The following is a 22,907-nucleotide window of genomic DNA, read 5'->3' on the forward strand; positions in this document are numbered from 1 at the left end:
ATTTTACTTTTGGCCTTGAAATGTGGAAAACATTTTTTTAATAATATGAATGACAATAAAATATTTGAGGAATTAGTATTTTAAAATAGTGGTCAAATAATTTATGTTAGCATAATCCTAAACAAGAGGGGTCCCCTTAAACATATTTAGAAACAAATCCATAGATTTAAGGATTGCAATATTTAAATGATTTTAATTTTTTTTGGTCAGAATATAAAATTATTTTAATCTAACTTTTGCCGAAAGCATGTAATAAAAGGATTCGTTTTGCTTGTTGGTAAATGCAAAGTTACAAAGGATTACTTAAAAGATACTATAAGTATTATATCATAATAACTCTACCTCATTGGATATAAACTATACATATAGCTAGGGGGTAGATCAATTAAGATTAACAAGCTTCTCGACTAACAAGTTTAGCATGATTTAAGTTTACATGATACACACGCTTTTAAAGCTCGATATATAGATCAATATATGTGTTGAAAATGAATAATACATATCATAAACTTAAATTATGAATTCGTGATAATTATCAACAAGGCCGAGAGTATTAAGCAAGTTAAAACTAAGCAAAAATGAGTAGTAAAACTATATTTATTTTAGATCGTAATAGAAGACAACATTTATAAGAACAAGTAATTAAGACTAAGCATCATAAATCATAAGTTTGTAAAACTTAAACGATGAAGACTTAGCGTTTGTGATAATAATAAGTTACGATGATATCATAAAGATTATCGTATTGAAAAAAAATTCTATTTTGATAAATTTAAAATAAAAATATTCTAATCGCACGAAAATATTTATTAGTCCTATATATATATAAATATATAAAGGAAAGTTGATATTTATATATAGCTCACTTTTTTTTTAATTTTCAAATAAAATAAAGTGAAATATCTTTCGAAAAATAATTTTTTAAGGGATATAAAAGATAAACATGATGCAATTTACATGGACAATTTCTTGTTATATCATATACATATAGTGAGATAAAGACATTTATTTATTTGTATTCCATTAACCAGATACACTTAATTTATCAATAATTCCGGGTCCATTATTTGATTATACTATAACTACAAAAATAAACAAACACCTAATTTTAAATTCTCAAGAAATTTGCTTTTCAATTACATTCTCTAATTTTTATTATCAATAATTCCTCATTTTTCTTATTCCCTTAATTAAACTTTTTCTCTTCAAACTTTGGATTCCATGCTTTATTTTAAAAGCAAGTAGTAGTACATAATTTCTCAATTGTAACTTTCTTTTTTAGTTTCTCGAATTTCTGATCCTCCGATTTTGAAGTTCAATTAATTCAGATGCACATATTTCACGACCTACTTTTTTTTGGAGGTTGTGCTTTTGACATAATTTTTTTCATTATAAGGATCTAAATTCGAGACATCTGATTAAAAATAAAGGAATCTCAATCATTCTATCACAATTCATGTTGATATTAGTGTAACTCTTTTAGTGATTTTTTTTTTATAAATAAATAAAAGAAACTAAAAGTATTGGTTTTTATGATAGGAATTTTTGTAGGGAAAATCATGAACAATAATGGGGACACATTTGTCTTAAAATCATTACAAACGCCTATACTAATTATATTCGAGAAAATCGGTGAAACTTTACTTTTAACTGCTCATTGTAGTGATTAAAGTAATGAAAAAGAACCTGTGTAATTATACACAAATCTAGAATCATTTTTGGCACATAATTAATGAACAAATACACATACGAAATTTTTTTTGACAAAAAAGGGTAAAAATACTATCGAATATAACAATAATAAAATATCAAAGTTGTAATCGATATTTGTATCGTGAAAAATAACAGATATCTCAAGATAGTAATCGACGTATCCAAATAAGAAAATATGACAAAATTATATTTTATAGTAAATACTCACTAAACCTAGATCTTTACTATGAGTGTTTGACATGATTATTAGCAAATTTTGAAAAATAGAGAATATATGACTTTGAGTGTTTTGAAATTTTTTTATAGTCAAATGCTGTTTTTAAATAACGTGAAAAATAATTGAAAAGAATTTTTTAAAAAATTTACATGATGAAATGGGTATCATGAAAATTTGAAGCAAACATAATTTTCACCTGAATAAGTAAAATAAATTTAATTATTTAAATAATATTTAAAATGAAATAAAATTATTTTAAAATAGAAATATGACATTAATTATTATATATTAATTTGGTATGGAGTACGGTATGAGTACTAAATAAATAAATAGTTTACGTGTGCAGCTGTATCTATATATATATATAACCTTAGATATTATTATCAGTATCAGTACGACTTAATAAATAGGAGTTAGTAGCTTTTACTGTTGACATTATTAGTCATAAAAACAAAAAAAATAAAATAAATCATTTTTATTAATTATTTTAATAAATAAATGTTCTCGTTGTTAAGACTGATTTTAATTTAAATTTTTCGTTATATAAAAAGAATGAGGATTCTAATAAAGCGATAATCAAAATAAAATTTGTCTATTCATCATATTTAACTAATCTTATTCAATTTTGATATGTAAAAAAGAAGGAATTTTTGCGAATCAGCATAAAACTGTCAATTTAATATAAGATAAATTTTATTTATTACAAACGTATAATTTTAGAAGAAAAAAAAGTTATTTCAAAATAATTGACGTGAAAAAAAAAAAAGAAAACAACACAAAATTTTGGTGTAATTAATTGCCCAAAGTCTTTTGTGAAGTTGATCTTTGCATGCTCAAAAATTATGAAAAAACATCACCAAATATCGTAGTGAAATGATAAATTTTTTCTTTTTTAATTATACAGAGATTCTGAATTCAAATTTTTGAAAATTGGATCATTTTTTATGATATATATTTATAATGAGACATATTGATACAAAATCGAACTTGTCAAACCCTAAAACAAATATCAAATACAAGATAGGATACCAAAGACAAAGAAAAATTAAAACATTCAAATAAAACTTGAAATAAAGTCATTTCATCTTGTATTATCATGATCTCTTCTATGTATACATAAATTACATACACAAAGCTTTTCAAAGCATACTAATTAATAAAGACCAAAATACCCCCACCCCAACCACCCCTAAGCTAGCTAGATGATGATCAATTATATTTTGATCCAAGAAACCCAAAAAAATGTTCTTAATTTTTTCTCCCCTTTTCATTTAATATCCCTTCTAGTCACCATGACCAAAAAAAAAAAAAACCAACCTAACACAAAATACCCTTAAGTCAATTAACAAAAAAAAAAGATCTTAAAATTACCCAAAAAAATGTACATGTGTTCATCCAAGAAATTAAGAAGAAGAAGAAGAAGAAGAAGGATTAGTAGTACCCAAAAAAATAAAAAAGAAGTTGGCAATATTTAATTTCTTGAAATAATCTTCATGGTAATCTCCAAGTACTCTTTAAACCAATGTCATTATGTTTTCTTGATGGACCAGAAGCTGGAATTGGGATTCTTTTTGGCAATAAGTTCCAAAAATGGCCATGATTGTAAGAGTTTCTTTGGTTATTTATTGTATTGAATACTTGTGAGTTGCTTCTTGAACCATGACAAAAATGGCCAAAAATAGAGATTAATATAATAGCCATCCATAAGACAAGTATTTTTCTTCTGAAAAAGCTTATCATTCTTGAAACTTAAATCACTATGCTAATTTAGAAAAAGAAGAAAACATATGTAAATCTATTGGCAAATAAGGTTAGAAAGAAGAAGAAGAAGAATGAAGACATATGAAGTAGAAAGTTTTGAAAAGTTTGATAAGGCTTTTTGAAAGGGGGCCATTTGGTTTGGGTTATAGAGAGTAATGACTTGATAGGTAATTGAATAAAGGGGGAAAAAGATTAATAAAAAGGAAAAAGAAATGGAAAAAGGAAAGAAGAAATGATTCAAAGTTATAATCTACGTATATTTTATTCTTTCAAGTTTCACTCTAGGTATATATATCGTTATTATTTGAACACGTCACTAATAAAGAAACTTAAGTTATATAGACTAATACTCTTAATATATCCTTTTATATAATTATTGTTATAATTCTAGGTTAATAAAGTAAAATATACTGACAAGGGTTTTGATAGAGTTATAAGTATTTTTCGTCGTTAAAAAATATCTCAAGTTCAAATATCTTTAGCTACAAATTTGTCTTTGTATGAGAGCATTTTACTGAGACTTTTCAATACGAATTTAGATTTAATCGAATTTCAATTTATATATTAAACTTTGGAGGAAAAATCAAATAATATATTTTAACTTACTACTTATTTTAGTTCATCAAATATAATAACCTTTTAACTTTCAAATTTATTTATTTTTTCACCTTCTTTATCAAATACCAACATAAAAAATGAAAATAATTATATTAGTGTAAGTAAATCAATTTTTATTTTTTATTTTTGGTTGGGGGTAGGGGTATGTTGGAGAAGAGATGGGGGGTTATGGCATTTTATGGATTAGGTGAGTGATTGGTCCTACTAAAATATTAATGGACAACTAAGGCTCTTTGGCACTGTTCCACAAAAAAGGAAATCATGTCCCCTCTTTTTACACTATTCCTTTTGCTAGTCTTTGATTTGATGCTTTCCTTCTAAACATATATAAATAAAATCTCATGTTTTTATCACTTTCTTTTCAATATTTTACTAGAAATGAAAATCAATTTCATAAACTATGTTATCAACTTTAAACTAAAGAGTTTCAATATCAAAGGCAAGTTAGACAGATTATTTATGTATATGGCCGATAAAAAGAAATTTATTTTATTTCGCTTATATTCATGATCACTTTATATTGTATTATCAGTTTTAACCTAAAGAGTTTTGAACGATAAGACGAATTGGAGAGGTTGTCTATATACATATTTGGCTAATAAAAAGGTATACCATATAAAATATAGTTCATATATCTTACACATATATTCCATGTAATTCAATATGTATGTATTGATACATTTTATTCCTACTCTTATAGAATTATAAAAATTTCTTAAAATTAATTAATAGATTGTTGATACATTTCTATTAAATATTGCCACGCTCCCTAATTGGAATAAAATATGATTGTCACCCTACTTTGTGTGAACCATTTATAATCTACTAGCTAAACAAACATTTTGTATTATACTCTATAATTGAAATAAATCAATACTATTCTCGGTCATAAATACCTAAAAAGCTATTTAAAAGCGTCTAACTAGATAACATCTAAAATAATTTAAAATGTTTAAACAAGAGCCTTTATATATGAACGTCTAAAATATAGAATACAAAGTCTATAAATCAAATAAGACTCTAGGAAAGAGTTTGTTACTGCTAAATAGTCAATAGATGTTACGTTTGTTTCTAACCGAGTGTCTCAATCACCTATAATCATAACATTTATCGTACAATATGTTAGATATAAACAAAATAAGTTCTACTTAATAATATTTCACAATCTATCGTACGATATGTTAGATCTAAATTAATTAAATTCCTTTAAATGATATTTCGCAATCTATGGCAGGATATGCACTAAGCAGGTGAAAAGCCACGTTATTATACATGGTTTATACATATAAATGAAAGGCTAAAATTACTCTTAAGTTTCTTTAAATAATACTCTAATTAATGTATAGTACTTTTTCCAGCATTAATTACAGAACCTACCCCTTTGATAATAGTTCCAATATATATATACATATATATATATACATATACATGCTTGTTGATTGTTTTCAGACTCAACTTCTTAAAACCATACTACAAATAGTTCCATTTTGTCTTATTTAGTATAGCAAATTTGAAGATGGACATAGTAAAATTCAAGCAACTTGATTTATGTAATGTACATAATATTAAAGGTGACAAATTAGTACTAGTAGTACATAGTAAAATATATATATATATATATATATATATATATTTTAAAGTCTCTAACTATAGAAGTATGGCACCGAGACATATGAAAATCGACATGTCCTCGTCTTTCACATAATATTAAACAATTAAATGTTACAAATTAATACTAGTTCACAGTAAAATGTTTTAGAAAAAGAAGATTTAGTGAACGATGTGTACATGATCTCTTATTTCTTTTGGATACGATTAAGCACGATCACTAATTAGCACTAGTGAACCTCCTCTCAACAAATATTCATTTGAATTCTAAATCTTAATTGTGAATGTGTTTTTTTTTTCTCTTCATAAACCTAAATATTGTTATGTGAATAAATGTCTAATCATTATTAAATTTGAGATGAGAAAAAGAGTAGCTAGAAGAATAGGGTTATGGGAGGAAGGTTAGAAGGTCAATAAAAGTACTGATTTTGATGCATAAAAGAAAAGGACAGAGATTTTGTTTTCTGACAGAGACTCTATTCACTCTGCTAGAGAGTTCCCTTTAATTTAGGATTTTGTTGGACAATTTTTTATATTTATTTTGATAAAGTCTTTGTTGAGGTGGGGTGGGCCAAATTAGAAAAATATCGACAAAAAAATATTAATTAGACAACTCGATGCACAGAGCTAGTATTTATGATAACTTTCACGATTATGATTTGTAGGTTATACACAGGAGTGGAGCTTGTAAGAGTCGAGGAGTAGTTTATTTGAATTCACCTCCGCAGAAAATGACATTATTTTTATTTGTAAATACGTAAACACATTTTTCTTAAGCTTGACATTTTAAATATTATAATGAAATAAATAGATTTCTTTCATTTTTAATTAAAGTATTACGCCTAAATAAAGGTGAGATGTAATTTAAATACGACTCTAGTCATGTAATGCATGACTTATATACGTTGTCTATCACAAATACTTTAAGACGTACGTATATATATTATTGTTTTTTGCTAAACATTTTTATCGTATAGTACGTTGTTATCATGTCCTAGATATATGATGTGAGTTTCAAACGTCTCTATTATGACTTGCAATTATCAAACCCTAAAATTTATCCTAGCTAGCTAATTATTAGAACATTGCATAATTTTTTTGAATTTGAACCTTACAAATATTTTATCGTAATTACTTTGGTGAGATAAAAAGATCGTTTCAGAAAGACTTTTAGCTCGAGTGCATCAAACTCAAGTAAACAAAGAAGGAAACAATGAAAAGAGGATAGCAAATTCTACTACATGGGGTATGGAGAGAGTGAATAAAGTGTACATCACTATTTATCACTATTTCGTGAAGGTAAAAAGACTGTTTCAAATTGCTCAAATATATCGAACTCAAGTTCCACAAAGAAGAAAACAATGAAAAGATGATAATAGTTAATAATAAAGCAATGTAAAGTCTACCAAAAAAATAATGTGATCATCAAAACCCAATCGACAACATATATGAGTACTAATGCTATGCAACGATCTATGCAAAGCAAGATCACACTCCATCCCCCACTAACCTACTATCCAATTACGTGATATTACTAGCTAGTTTTAATAATTAAAAAAAACCTAATTCACGACATATAATAATTTTATATTATATATGGAAGTCATAAAGGTAACTAATAATTACACTAACTCAATATTTTACCATTTTCATTGAATCGAAGGTCCTATTTTGAGGGATATGCTAGACCAAAATACCAAAATAAGGTCAAGTGAATGATCTTTCATAATGGGTTTATTGGGGGGGGGGGGGGGGATTCTATAATATATTAGGTGACCAAAAATATTAAATATTGGAAGAGTTAGTAACATTTAATTACTTCTATAAAAGATGGGACTTTTGGTATAAGAATAGTGTCTCTTTGATTGACTTCAAAACATTATATTTTCTTCTTCTGATGAATCAATCAAAGTTTTCAAACTAGGTCCCATTGATTTGAAATCTTCTTTTGATTATAATGGGGTCCTATGAAAAGTTGAAAAGAAATTTTACCATTCTTAATTTTTTTTATTTTTTTTTGGATATATTACAAGTTACTCCCCATCTTACATTTAACTTGAAAAATAATTGTAGAAATATCATAAGTTAAAAGGGTTTCTTTTTGTTTGTATTTTATGTGAAGTCTGGTACCTACATTGAGGTTTGATTGAACTGAAATTGGTGTCGAAAAATTTCACTTCACATTAAAAGATAAAAACTTTTCAATAAAAACTACTTCATAAGTTATAATTAATGCTCGAATTACGAATCTCTAGCTAATTATGTAAAAAGTTAGATTCAAATTGATATCGAGTGTTCTATATTGAAAGATAAAATACATTCCAACAAAAACGACTTCATAAAATAAAACAAATGTTCGAATTAGAAATCACTAATTTCGAAAGAAGTACTTACCATTTCATTGTCATCTATATCGATATAATTTAAAGTTATTGACAACTTATCTCCTTTTAACTATCACGATAATTAAAAGCAACAATATTGGAAAAAAGAAAAAAAGATTGTTCTAATTTTTCCCTCTAGTATGATTGTGTTTACCAAAGAGATACAGTAAAAATAAGAAAAAAGGTGTAATGTGCTTCACTTTTTCTTTTCTTAAAATAAATAGGAAAAGTTCCCCTTAAAAGTAAATATATAAATCAAACATTGGGGTAAAAAAAAAAGGATAAAAATTGACCTTGGAATTTTACATTTTAAAGATTCAGTGTTTAAATTCTTCATATAATTTGTCAAGGTAGATGGAGGACTCATTAAATTTCATTTAACTAGAGTTTTAAATTCATATTAGTTGGGTAGTCCTTGCTTGACAAATTAAAAGATTAAGACAAAATACTAAAAAACATTTAAATTGGACGAAAATATTACACATTATTCTTCACTTATTATAATATAGGGTGATTGGTTCAAAGTCAATTTAGTTGGAACGTGAAATATTTATCTCGGAATAAGAATGTAAAATAACAAAAGTATCCCTTAAACACTATTTTATATATAAACAACTTATTTTTAGGGATATTTTTTTTATAAATAAACAACTTATTCTTAAAATTTTATACCATGCATATTTGACAAACAAAATAACCAATAAAAAATAATCTTAACATAATTAATTCCAACATAACTTGTATTCAAATTTCATTTTACTAGAATCACCAAATACATAAAATGTATAATCCAATATTCAATTATTATACCTATAATTGGATTCATGTGTATGGTTTAACATACCATCTGAATAATTAAAATATAAATAAAACAGTTAAGTAATATAAGCTACTATCCAATATATATTTTATTATGCTGAAATCTAATAAAGTTGTGGGGTTACTATAATTTATGGGCTTGGTGGCGATAGATTTGGGCCTCTAGCGATTGTAGAAAGCCCATTAATATAAACTTACCCAATTATAAAGACGTGAAAGCCTTATTAATTTAGCCCAAATAAATATTAAAAAATTACATAAATGTTTAAATAAAACAATTTTTTTTTTTTTTAAAAAAAGAAAATAAAAACAATTTTTTATAATTGTTATGCGGGTAATGTTTATATGACTTTATTGTAAAAATAAAAAAACAAACATATTGGCCATTATCTCATGAGAGTGAGTTCTAAAGTGTGTATCACAATTATACAAACATATTATAATAAAAATGCAAAGCGGAAAAGTAAAGTTCGTATATAATCTATCCTTCTTTAGTTCACTAACGAAATTTTACTGAATATGTTGTTATTAAATAATTTAATGAAATTAGTTATGTTAATTTTTTTTTAAAAAAAACTTTTAATATAAAAATATAGTAATTTAATTTAAATTTCTTAGTAGTAGATACTGATTAAATTCAAATACTACAAGCATGAATATTAAAATAATAAGTTGGTCAAATTGTTTGATTTTTTTCCTCCCAATGAATAATATAATGAAAAAATATATTTTAAAATAGAACTTCAAACACAAACAAATGTTAATTTAGTTAGATTTTTCAAGTACAAGATACTGATTGTAGAAAACAACGCAAGGATGAATATTAAAACAATAAATTGGTCAAATTGTTTGAATATTTTTTCCCCTATGAATCATTTAATAATATAATACATATATAGATGTCTGAATTCAAAGATTGCATGTGAGCTAAGATTAGATTAGATCAGATTTATTATAAAGTTTTAGGTCGGCGCAAATTATGTTATGTAATATATTCTTTTCAATATAGTCAAACCTAATTTTTATAATATATACCTAGAATATTTAATTAACTAAACTTACTAGTACCAATAAGTCAAATTACTAGACCTTATACTTACTTTAATTTTTTTATCCTCTATTATACATTTGACGAATTGAATATCGTGATTGAGTATTTTATTTTGTGTTCAAAAAATTAAAGTTATATATACTGATAGTATCTAAAGATATTTATATTTATATAAACATGTAATTTATAATTTAATCACTATTTTATATGGTTACTAGTTAATAATTTCACCTAAAACTTATCTCTTTAAATTAATATTTTTTATATATAAATATAATACTATTTAAACTCGAAATTTATAACATGAATCTCTAATTAATTGACTTTATAAGAGTAATGTCACATCTAAACAATTATGATGTCCATAGATATTAGTGGCCACAAGTTTTATTTGTTTTGACATTGAGGATCATATCAATTTAGAACTAGGGGAAAAAAATAGCCAATAAAATCTCAAGATCACTATAAACTTGAGCTCACATCCTAATAACACTTTTGGGTTAATACCTGAATTTTTACGGTATTCGATACTCATATTAAAGTTTGATTAATTTAGATTCACATCGCATAAGGTGTTATTTGAATAGAAAGCGCTCTCGATCAAAAAAAAATTTATATCCTAAAGTCGCCCCGTCCGCTGTAACACATCTATCGGTGGTTCTTTATACAATTTCCAATATATCTAACATATATCAAAATAGTTTGAAATGTAAAATGCATAAATAAAAAAATATAGCAAATAATAGGAAAATTAATGCATAACAGTCGAAACGAAATGCAAAAAAGAATAATAACAAGGATGAAATAATACAATAACAAATACACAAAAATAATATATATTAACAACAATGAAAGAATGACTAGATTAATCTAGGAGAATAGTCATGATATTGTTATATGATGGAAGAAACATATATAATACATCAAATTACCACTAAAACTTATCTAAAAAAAATAAAAATAACGCTACATATATTAACCTCTTATCCTAATTTACGATAATCATAATAATATTCTCCTAGAAATAACATAGACAAACCTATTTGTTTGTTATATACGTCTTCCAAATGTAAGTAAGGTGGGTGGAAGACTAGCTCTTTGTGACTTCATTATAACAACCACAATTTTCATATTGTTTAAGCAAAAATAGGCTGGAATATTTCCTAAATTTGACTTTGGAAAATTTACAAATTATTGCCGTATGGTACAAAACCACTATATAATAATATTGAACTTTATTTTTATTTGATTGGTTGAAAAAACAGCTCATTTCAAGCAAAAAAAAAAGCATTTATTATTATTGATAATGTTTTCATGTGTTAGGTAAGTCAAATCTAGTTAGGTCTTTGTCTTTGAATTTTTCTGTTACATTACAAGAACAACTTAACTAGAATTTGTGTCTCTTTTTTGTATTTCATAATTTTCAATATGGTCCCCATTTTAATTTATTAATTTCATTGTTTGACCGTTTAATGTTTGAAAGTCGGGATTAATTCATATTCGAGACTTATAAATTGAAAAGTATTTTACATAAAAAATTTCTTAATTTTCATGATTGGAATATGAGATCTTTTTATAAAATATCGTGATTATTTCTTCTGTTCGTTGAACAACTTATATACGATAAAAATATTATTGGTGGAAGGAATCTCATTCATCATTTTACAATATTTATTATTGCAAGTTCCTCCAATTTTCGAATTAGGTGATTTTTATTTGCCAAGCAAAAGTCTTTCATTATTTCTAATATTGCAAATATTCAAAGTGTATCTCGTAGCAACAAATAATATTTTTTGAAAAATTATTAAATGATAATTTAATTTCTAGTGTTTTAGGACGGTTTAAAATAATTTATTTTCATAAAAAATGAGAGATAATAAAAAAAATAAAATTAAATGTTAGATGGAAGTCATTTATTGCTCCCTCAATTCTTTTCAAATTCTTAACTTCATTTACATTGATTTCTTTCTACTAATAATCTCTTAATGACACTTATAAATTAAATATAAGAAAATAATTTTATTTAGATAATTTATATGTTAAAAACTAATTTCTTGCGAATAAAATTAAAACTTAAAAAGAAATTTATAAAGAACTACACAATCAAATCTCTTAGTTCTTTTAGATTACACAAGACAAATAGTTATTTTAAACCAAAATTATTTTTGAGCGAAGAGGGTTCATATGTACGCATAAGTCCAATTGATTCAGATTTAAGACCAAATTAGAAGAAATTTTATATCAAAATCACTAACTAATTTTTTTTTCACAATTTAATTTAGTTTACATAATTTTCGATTCAATCTTATTCTCTAAATCAATATATACCTTGAAAAAAACATATTTTTGAAATCATAGCCTATAAATTGTAGTATGAATTGGATTATTCCAAATGTTATAATTGGAAATGAGTGTAGACAACATTGAAATTGACATCACTAAAACAACAAGCCATCATTATCCACCGCACGAAAAACATCATTATCTTTAATTACTATCATTCAACCCAACAAATTTTACAAAGAATCCAAAAAAGTATGTAATTTGTATCTTATACATAACACTAATATACAACTTTATATTACAATCAAATAAAAGAGACGGATTCAAATATCTAATTGGTACTTGATTATGACTAGTAGAATTGAAAGACTATATTTTTATAATATGATGACTCATATATTTTCTTCTCATACTACCTTTAAATCGATGATTCATTGAAGACAATTTTTCAATATATGTAAAATAGAATTAAGATTATGTACACATCTCTCCATACAGTAGCGGAGCTAAAATTTTTGATAAGAAATTAGATTCAAAATCTAAACACATCTACTCTATATACCTAAAAAATTATTAATCATATAAATAGTAATATTTTCTACCGAAGAAGCGAATCCCCTCCGCCTCTACGTCCATAGATCTCACTTATAAAATCACACTTACTTTTTAATATTGTTATGCTATTTTAATGACATGATTTTGGAGTAAGTAGAAAGAAATTGTACACGTAACTAGTGATTACAAACGTATAAATGTATTTTCACTTTTGAGATCAAAAGTCAAAAATCATAAGTGCAATGTCCTTTGAAATTTCTCAACAGTCAAAATTAATAATACTCCATTGTTAACATTATATATATATATATATATATATATATATATATATATATATATATATATATAAAATACTAGTTTTAAAACGTAAATTGTAAGTATATATTCTTGTAAGTGCCGTTAGGTTGACACACAATTTAAACATGCACCTTTTAGTTTTACTCAATATGATAGCTAGTATTTTAACCACCAATTATAAAATAGAAAATATAATTGCGAGGGAGTCGTTTAGACTATATACACTGATAATTTTTTAAAAAAAGTTATAATTTAGAGCTAAAAGTAACTATAAATTAGTGAGATCAATAGGTAAATGCAGATTTTTGCCGATTTTCGTATGTTATAGTCCACAAATTTTACTTATCCAGAATTTCAAAAACAATATGGTCGAAACTTTTAATGGACTTCCGTTAAGACCTTATCAATGGATTCAGTTCGTCCCATAGTAAAAAAAGACGCATTTTCAAGTTCAAACGAGCCCCAAAGTAGGTGAATACTAATTTTGCCGATTTTCGTGTACTATCCATGAATTTTTGTAATTCGGAATTTCAAAATAAAATGGTCGAAATTTGTCATGGACATCCGTTAAGACCTTGGTTATGGACCCAGTTCATCCTGTGGGGAAAACCGAGAGCATTTTCAAGTTCAAACGAGCCCTAAAGAAGGTAAGTGTAGATTTTTCTGATTTTAGTGTGCTATAGTCCAGAGATTTTTTGTGATTCGGAATTTCCAAAACAAAATTCCCGAAATTTATCATGGACGTCCATTAAGACCTTAGTAATGGACCTACTTCGTCCCGCGAGGAAAACAAATGCATTTTCAAGTTCAAACGAGCCCCAAAGCAGGTAAATGCAGATGTTGCCGATTTTCATTACTATATAGTCTATGAATTTTTGTAATCCAGAATTCCCGAAACAAAATGGTCGAAATTTTTCATAGACGTCCTCTAAGACCTTAGCTACGGACTCACTTCATCCCGTGCAAAAAACATGCGCATTTTCAAGTTTTAACGAGCCTCAAAGTAAATAAATACAGATTTTACCTATTTTCATGTGCTATAGTCTACAAATTTTTTGTTATTCACATATTAATTTTTCTTTTTATTTTAAATCAAATAAAAACATATAAAATAAATAAAAAAGAGGAGTACTAAAATTGGTTATAAAATAAAAAAAAATATGGAGGAGTTATTTTTTTTATAAAAAAAAGTGAAAATTATAAATAAATTTTATATATATTAAAAAAAAAAAAGTAGAAACAAAGTGGAGGAAATAGGTTTGACTAAAAATACGTCTAAAGTTGCACAATATTTTTATTATTTTAATTTATATTTATACAAAAAGCAAATCACCAGCCGTGCGTTTTGTGTCACGAACCGACCAAGCGAACAAATACGTAGGGCCCATTAAATAAAGGCCCAAATAATAACTTATTGCCTCACTGAAAGTGGGCCCAATAAGCCCACGTTCCTTTTCCTCATCATACGCAACAATTTCGAATGGAACCTAATCCAATCCCACCACCATCCTCTAGCGTCACCTAAATAATCTTCATTACGTTTTAATTTATTTGTCTAAAATATATATTTTTTAAGTAACATACAGAAGATCACAAAGCTATTCGAGTAAATTCTCACTAAACTCCTACAAATTTTAATTTTTTAAATAATTTTTTTAAAATATTACATAAATTAGACAAAAAAATTGAAACGAATTAATTATTATATCATAAATCTCTGTGCAGCTACTAATTTTGATAGGCCCACATAAGTTTGACCATAGTGACCCATCCTAATAATACTATGCCTTGTAATTTCCGGAATTTGGTCCCCCATTCTATTTTAAAAAGTTTAAACTAGGACTACTTTATTTATTTATTTTTGGTTAAAGAAAAATTATAATTTTGAGGTTAAAGAAAATAAATTGTCTTCTTAAATCCAAAGTAAGTTCAATATAGTTCTTTTAATACTAATACGAATTGTACCGGGATGATAAGTATTTATTTTTTTATTTTAATTAGAGATATTAAATTGTATATAAAATTATTCAACTTTTTTCTCGTGAAACTCTTCGATAATAAACAACATCCTCACTAGAGATGGAGCACATAGATATTCACCCGCGAACTAAAGTGAACTCTTATTACATACGTTTCATATACTTCTAATATATCTGTCTTACTTCTTTGAAAATGAACGTTACTTTCTTTTTAATTGCTTATATTTGGGGTAAAACAAAATTAACCTTGATATTTTATTCGTAAAAGCTATCATTTTTTCCACTATGAGTAATTTTATACAATAATGCAATTGGGAGCATCTAAATTTGGATAAACAAGTAATTAAAAAAAGGATTAACTTCAACTTTTACAGTAATGGCGCACGTACAATCATTATGAACTAGTGGGAGAGACTGTACTTGTTAATTCCCTCATATAAAATAAAAGTTTGATCTTTCAAAAACTATTTTAACCATCAATGAAGTACATTAATCGTTTATATTCTTTAGATAAGACAAAAAATTAAAAAGAATCCAAATTTAAATTAATTAACAAAATAAAGAAAGTAAAAAGAAGCTTGTAAATTGGATGGCAATGAGCAAAGCACACTAAAAGAAAAGAACCTCATTGGAACACCCAATGTGCTTAACTTTTTTTCCCATTTAAATTGAATAAAAAAACCATCTTTTCATTGACCATTTCACCAATATAAAACATCGGCATCGGTTCAGTTCAATATATGTTACTTTATTTATTTTAATATAAATAAATAATATTATTTTTAATTATTGCAATATAACTTTTATTATATATGTTATTTTTCTAATTTCAATTGAAAACGCGAAAATAAAAAATATATATATATATAAAAAAAGTGAAAAAGGAATTAAAAAATAAAAGAACTAAATAAAAAAAAAAGCCAAAGGAATTTCCACTAAATGACGTCACCATTCCTTTGACTCTGTTTTCTTCTTCATAAACCCCTTCTTTCCCAATTCCCCCACCTCTCATTCTTCTCTGTTCCTTTCTCTCTCTAAAAAAAAAAAACCTTGACCCACCGAACAATTGAAAAAAATTGTGCATTTGTGACTTTCTCTCTCTAAAATAATGCGGAAGGATGATCTGTACGTAACGGTGCCGAGTTTTTTCCGGTGTCCGATATCACTCGACGTGATGAAATCTCCGGTGAGTTTATGCACCGGAGTTACTTATGACCGGAGTAGCATCCAGCGGTGGCTTGACAGCGGTAATAATACATGTCCGGCCACCATGCAAGTGCTACAAACTAAGGACCTTGTACCTAACTATACACTACAACGACTCATCCAGATCTGGTCTGAGTCGGTCCGGGCTCAGCGTTCCGATACGGAGTCTAACCGAGTTAACTCAGTTAGTCACGATCAAGTTCGTGAGCTAATTAAACAGTTTGTAAACGAATTCCGAGTTCACTCTGAGTTGGAGGTGAACTCGGATCGGTTATCGAAGCTTTTAGGTTTCTCAGAAGAATCAGCTGAGAATCTTCGATTTGTGGCTTCTGTAGCGGCGGAGAGTGATTTTCTCGCGATTCTCACTTCGTTCCTTGTTCACAACCCTAAAAATCTTAAAGTTGTGGAGAAAATTGTACCTCTATGGAAAATGCTGTTGGTTGAACGAGGTTCCTTATCGAAAATCGGGAAAGCAAACGATATATATCCGGCGATAATATTTGCTCTGAGAAATGGAAGTTCAAAGTTGAAAATGGAGATGTCAAAAGCTTTAGAGTTCATCACATCAACCGATTCCGAAGCTAAATCATCCTTATCAGAAAACTCCGATTTATACTCAGTTTTATTGAGTTTTTCAACAATCAATACCGATTGGAATCCCGATTTAATGGAAGTCTCTGTTTCCTGTTTAATTTCTCTCGCAATGCTTCGTAAAAACCGGGTGAAGCTTGTAAAAGCCGGCGCGGTGAAATCAGTCGGAAAAGCATTGTCGACAACGGAGATGGGAACCGGATTAACAGATAAAGTATTGAGATTATTAGAACTGATATCTACTTGTAAAGAAGGAAGATTAGAACTGTGTAACGACGGAGATTGTGTACAAGCGATAGTGAAGAAAGTATTGAAAGTATCAAACGAAGCAACGGAACATGCAGTAACGATTCTATGGAGTTTGTGTTGCCTTTTCCGGGATCACCGGGCACAGGAATCGGTAGCGAAGAGTAACGGTATGGCGAAGATATTGTTATTGTTACAAAGTAATTGCTCGCCGGCGGTGAGACAAATGGCCGCCGATTTACTGAAGGTTTTTAGAGTGAATTCCAAAGCAGTTTCTTGTCTTTCTACTAGCTATGATACTAAAACTACTCACATCATGCCATTTTGATTGGGGGTTAATTTTTTATTGTTGATAACTTTGGGGGCCTCTTCCTTCATTTTTGTAAATCATATAAAGCAATTTTGTTGAGAAAAGATATATAGAATTGGCAAAAAGAATGAGAAGAAATTTCAATTTTTTTTTAAAAAAAAACTCTTTACCTTTGATCAATTTACGCAATTGAAAACACAAAATAATTCATGTAATTCATAATTTAGCTATAGTCGCGTATGTTTAGAAAATTACCTGAAAATATCATTTACGTATGATCATATTTGTTGGTCAATTTGATAACTAGTGAAGAACCTAACAAGTTGGCAACTAATTTCAATAGCTTTTAATAAGAGTTAGTAGTATAGTACATTTCTACTTTGTAAAAAAAAAAAAAAAAGAAGAAAACGATGGTTCAATGCAACTTACATTTTGTACTTAATACTAAACTCACATGAAGGAATTGCACTTTAAATAAAAGTATTGTAAATTCGAATTTAATCGATCATAAATTGAGTAAGAAACATATAATTAGAAAAAATATTTTATAAAAAAATACCTCGGTTGAATAAAAATATAAGCAACTCTCCTATTATCCTTCTTAATTTTAGAGTTCTATTACTTGTTTTTTCTTTTTATTTGTTTCTATTATCATATTATTTATTATAGGTATTGTTTTTTCTCTTTTATTTTCTTCACGGTTACTCGCTAATCTATTAAATAACATTTATAAGGTAGAGATAAGATTTATATGGATTTTATTATTGTGAAATTCTATTTGTAATATTATATTGAATATATTAATAAGTTTTTTTTTAAAAAAAGACTTGGAAGAGGGATTGATATTATTTGTGAAATAGTAACAATTAATAGTAATTAAAGGAGCTCCATATTATTGATCCTTTATGCTTTTCCTAGTAGTAGGAGCAAATGGGGTCATTACATACCCAGAATTTCAGAGCAAGTTTTAATTATTCTTTTACATAATTGTAGAGAATAAATTAATTTATGAGCTAAAGTTGATCAACTAAAATTAAACAACAAGTTGTAATAAGAAAGGGACAAAGTGCCATAATTATTTAAATGTTTAAGCATTTGCTGACTGTATAATCAAAGATTGCTTTTTCTTTCAATTTATAATTTTTTTTTTGTTTGGTTTGAAAGAAAAGAGTGAAAGGGATTTGGAATCCATAATTTGCCCACAAGAAAAGAAATCTTTTAAAAAAGAAATGTAAGATTAGTTTGACTATTCCAATAACTATGACCAATAGAGACAAAAACAAAAATAAAAAAAAATAATTAGGCAAAATAGGTCTAAATATAATATAGTCATAGTTTATGTATAATTTAGATGTATTTTTGATATTTTATTTGAATTAAAAATTTAATCAACAGAAAATGAATTAAAATAAAATTGGCTAAAAAGTCTTTAAAAATCTAGTTCGTCCAATATGTTCTTTTATAGTTTTAATATCTAATAAAATTATTATTATTTTTTATTATGATTTTAAGATAATAGTTTAATAGATTGAAATGATCTGAAGTAATGAATGAAGAAGTCAATAATTAGCTCAAACTTTGATTGCTACCCCTAACCGTATCACATACTTTTTCTATCTCAATTTATATGGCATCATTTGCTCTAATACGAAGTTTAAGAATATATATTTATGAAATTGCCTTTATTAAAGTCCCGTTAGTGTTTTCTTCATAATAAAGTGTTAAGTGTGATCAATAAAGATAAAAATGAAGATGACGTCATTAAAATATTGATCAACTATAGAAATATGATATTTTTTTGAAGATGAAAAAATATGTCACATAAATTAAAATGGAGAAATATTAATTTAATGACCTAAAGCTAATCGACATAAGATACTAAAAAACAAACAACAATATATTGTCATACTTGAATATTTATTACTTAGTGACAATTCAATCAATCAATTTGCATGTGCTTATTCCCATATAATTGAAGTTTGCTACATGATTTATTCTATTTTTTTAGGTAAAATGTAACACCTTAAACAATTTTCGATCAATTAAAGAGGTGTTTTGGTATTAAAGAACATAAACATAAAGACGAGCGAAATTTGTATATATCCTAGATACATGAGAGAGTGATGAGCATGAAAGGTCATGTATCTGAGATACATGTATCTAGAGGTACCATAATCTGATAAGATATGTAATATTATAAATTAAATGTATTTTAAATAATTAATTTCTAAACTAATGAGATTTACGTATCTTTCACTAAATATATTTATCAATTTTTGTAGGTTGTATACCATCGATGTATATAGTTTACATGTAGTATATCTTAATGATTAGAACTGATTCAGCTACTCTTAATATTCTCTGTAATTGTTGTAATGTAATTTTTAAAAGATAAATTCGTAAACAGGAATATGAAGGTCAACATATAATTATTACTATTAATATTTTAAAATTTTACTATACGGAAAAAAAAAAGGTAAAAGAGAAATGACAATGCAATTACAAAATGAAGAACCGAATCATCTCCAATAAAGCGAATATTTAAATATTCATTAACTAACTAAATAACTAAATCTTTTTAATTAAATATTTTATTCTTCTTAGATAATCATAAATAAATCAGTTGGCAGTTCCACCATAATAATCCCTATAATGTGAGCATAAAATTTAATCGGACTCAAATTCAAGAATTTTAATTAAAAGATAAAATAAAGATAATAATGTAATTTCAAAGTGGTGAGTCGAATCATCATCAATAATGTAAATATTCAAGTATTGATTAACTAACTCAACTATTAAAATTTTTTAATTAAATATTTTAATTTACTTGAATAATTATACAGAAATCTTATTACAAATGCTGCCTTCGAAAATGAACTTTCTACGACGTGCAAACCAAGATTTAGTTGGACTTAAAATCTCTAATTAAAATGGCGATATCTCAAATTATTCCATCACGACCCGATCAATATTGGTATTGATTCAAATTGTTTGTGGTTGGGTACTTTGTATTGAGCAAATCCAACTTGATATATTTTTTTTGAAAAAACAAAAAATATGGTTGGCAATTCAAAAAAGTTGAGAAGAGATGGTTCTCTTAGCACTTAAAAAGTCCAAGATCCTCTTATTTTATTTTTTTTCTCAATATGTTCTCTCCTTTTTTCAAACCTGTCTTTTCTTTTCTGTTTTTTTAGTTTTCCCTATGTATTATAATTATTTATAATATTTTGTATGGTCTTTAGAACTTTATATGACGTAGGATCCACATATGTTTTCCATCACTTTAAAAAAAATATAAGTTAAGATATTATTAGTAGATGTTTGGATCGTAAATTTAATTGAGACTTAAAAAATAATACGTATTCAATAAAATTGTAATAATTCTATAGAAAAGAGGAAATAAAAGGGAATAATTATTATTCTTATAGTGTAGGATCCACATCTTTTTATTTTTGTCACTTTGAAAATATTGGTTGATATTTAATTTTTCCACTTTACAATTGCTATTTTTGGTCGAAACTTACTATAGCTAGGATAGAATAAATATTTTGACAATTGTGCATTCCATGCCACTAAATTTTATGTGGGATGGTAAGTTTTATATAACATTTCAATATCTGAGCTATAGCTTCACGTTTTTGTTATGTTTTGAGATATTTTATAAGTTCATATGATATTTTGAGACTTTGAATTTTATTTCAAGGGTCGTAATATAATAAGGTTGTAGAGTTTTTCTACTCATATATCTCAGCTATGTCATTTTCCTATTGAATTTTTTAACCAGTCATAATTTTTACTTTTTAAACACCGTTGTTTGACATGACACAAAACTTCAGTAAATATATTTTTGTTGATTATGCGCGTAAAATCCACTTTTTCGCGTCGAAAGTGCAACCAATGAAACTTCAGTCCATTTACGCGTTAAAGCCACATATTCATTTTCCAAACCTAAAGCCCCTTCATTTCCCCCTAAAACTTTTCTGACCCAAAGTGTAGTGGTTCTATACAAGAAAATCCTAAAAATTGGTCTTATTTCAGTGACATTAATGTTATTTACAACTAAAGTTTTCAGATAATAAAGTAATTTTGAGTGTTTTGTTAAAGATATCATCGAAGATAACTATTAAGCATCCACAATGTAACCTTAAGAAGTTTTGAAAATTTTTATTTAAGCGGAGAATTTGAGAGACACAAGTAAAGTACTGGATTATGACTTGTGTGAATTTCTTTTATATCTAAGTGAATTGTGTAGTTTTCTCTCTTGATAGTTTGTACTCTTTTTTATTTAACGGGTTTCTCATCTCCTTTTGTGGGTAGGTCAATTGATAAAATCACGTTAAATAGTTATGTCTTTTTTTATATATTTTTCGTATATATCTTCTAAATCATGGTTTTTTGAGATTTATCTTGCTAGCATCCACACACGTATTATTTGCATTTTAACAGTCATGACTAGCTAGATATGCATCCTCACATGTTGATATAAAAATGTATGTTATTTGTAGTTTTAATTATAAATATTTTCTTCAATAAATCGTAAAATTCCAAATATTTTCTATTTTAAGTATTTGTGTATGAATAAAAGAAATGACATATTTTATGTGATTACTTTAAAAAAATACACACATTTTTTCTTCCAAATTTGAACAGAAAGTATCAAATTGAGATCCACTTTATTAGGAGTTTGAGATGTTTAATTAAAACGATACTTAACTTAAGTATCTAAAATGAAATATATGCATTTATTAACCTATAAGCAAAAATTGTTGTTTGTTTTGTATTGGAGGTGTAATTATCCTAATGGGCCTCTTAGTTGGGGGCATATTTCATGTAACTTTTTTTCATATAAGGAACCTTTTAGTTATATGAGACATATAATTCCTTTAATTGACTTCTTTTTAAGCAAAGGTTAAGTAATTATTCATTAAGTCTAATCATGGGAATTTATCCTCTTTTTTTTTTTTTAACTTTTCCTTTTGAGAGAGAGGGGAAGAATATATGATGAAAAATAAAAGGAAGTCAATAATAAAGTGAGGGAATATCCAAGAAGAATGTTTTTAGTGAGGTATAATTGAGTAGAATTGTAATGATACCCCATAATGTCACCCCCTTTGCAAGTGGTTTCCATCTTTTTATCCCTACTATCATAGAGGATTAACATTTGTTTCCAATTTTATTTATATTTCATTTTTAAGTGCACAATCTGTTTTTTTTTAAAAAAAAAATGAATCGATCCTTAATTTTAATTTGTCATTTAAATAAGTTGGTG

At 26.5% G+C, this 22,907-nt stretch overlaps 2 protein-coding genes across 2 annotated transcripts; one reads left to right on the forward strand and one right to left on the reverse strand.

Annotated features, from left to right (window-relative positions):
• Positions 1-2,989: 2,989 nt before the first annotated feature.
• On the reverse strand, positions 2,990-3,942 carry LOC104644446 (protein IDA-LIKE 2-like). Its single transcript, XM_010314166.4, has one exon. It carries the CDS (start codon positions 3,668-3,670, stop codon positions 3,422-3,424), a length of 249 nt encoding a protein of 82 aa, XP_010312468.1. The 5' UTR covers positions 3,671-3,942; the 3' UTR covers positions 2,990-3,421.
• Positions 3,943-15,291: 11,349 nt separating this feature from the next.
• Positions 15,292-17,969, forward strand: LOC101243947 (U-box domain-containing protein 27-like). Its single transcript, XM_004249841.5, has one exon. It carries the CDS (start codon positions 16,394-16,396, stop codon positions 17,654-17,656), a length of 1,263 nt encoding a protein of 420 aa, XP_004249889.1. The 5' UTR covers positions 15,292-16,393; the 3' UTR covers positions 17,657-17,969.
• The last annotated feature ends 4,938 nt before the right edge of the window (positions 17,970-22,907 follow it).

The sequence above is a fragment of the Solanum lycopersicum genome, chromosome 11, assembly GCF_036512215.1.
Source record: "Solanum lycopersicum chromosome 11, SLM_r2.1".
Lineage (NCBI taxonomy): Eukaryota > Viridiplantae > Streptophyta > Magnoliopsida > Solanales > Solanaceae > Solanum > Solanum lycopersicum.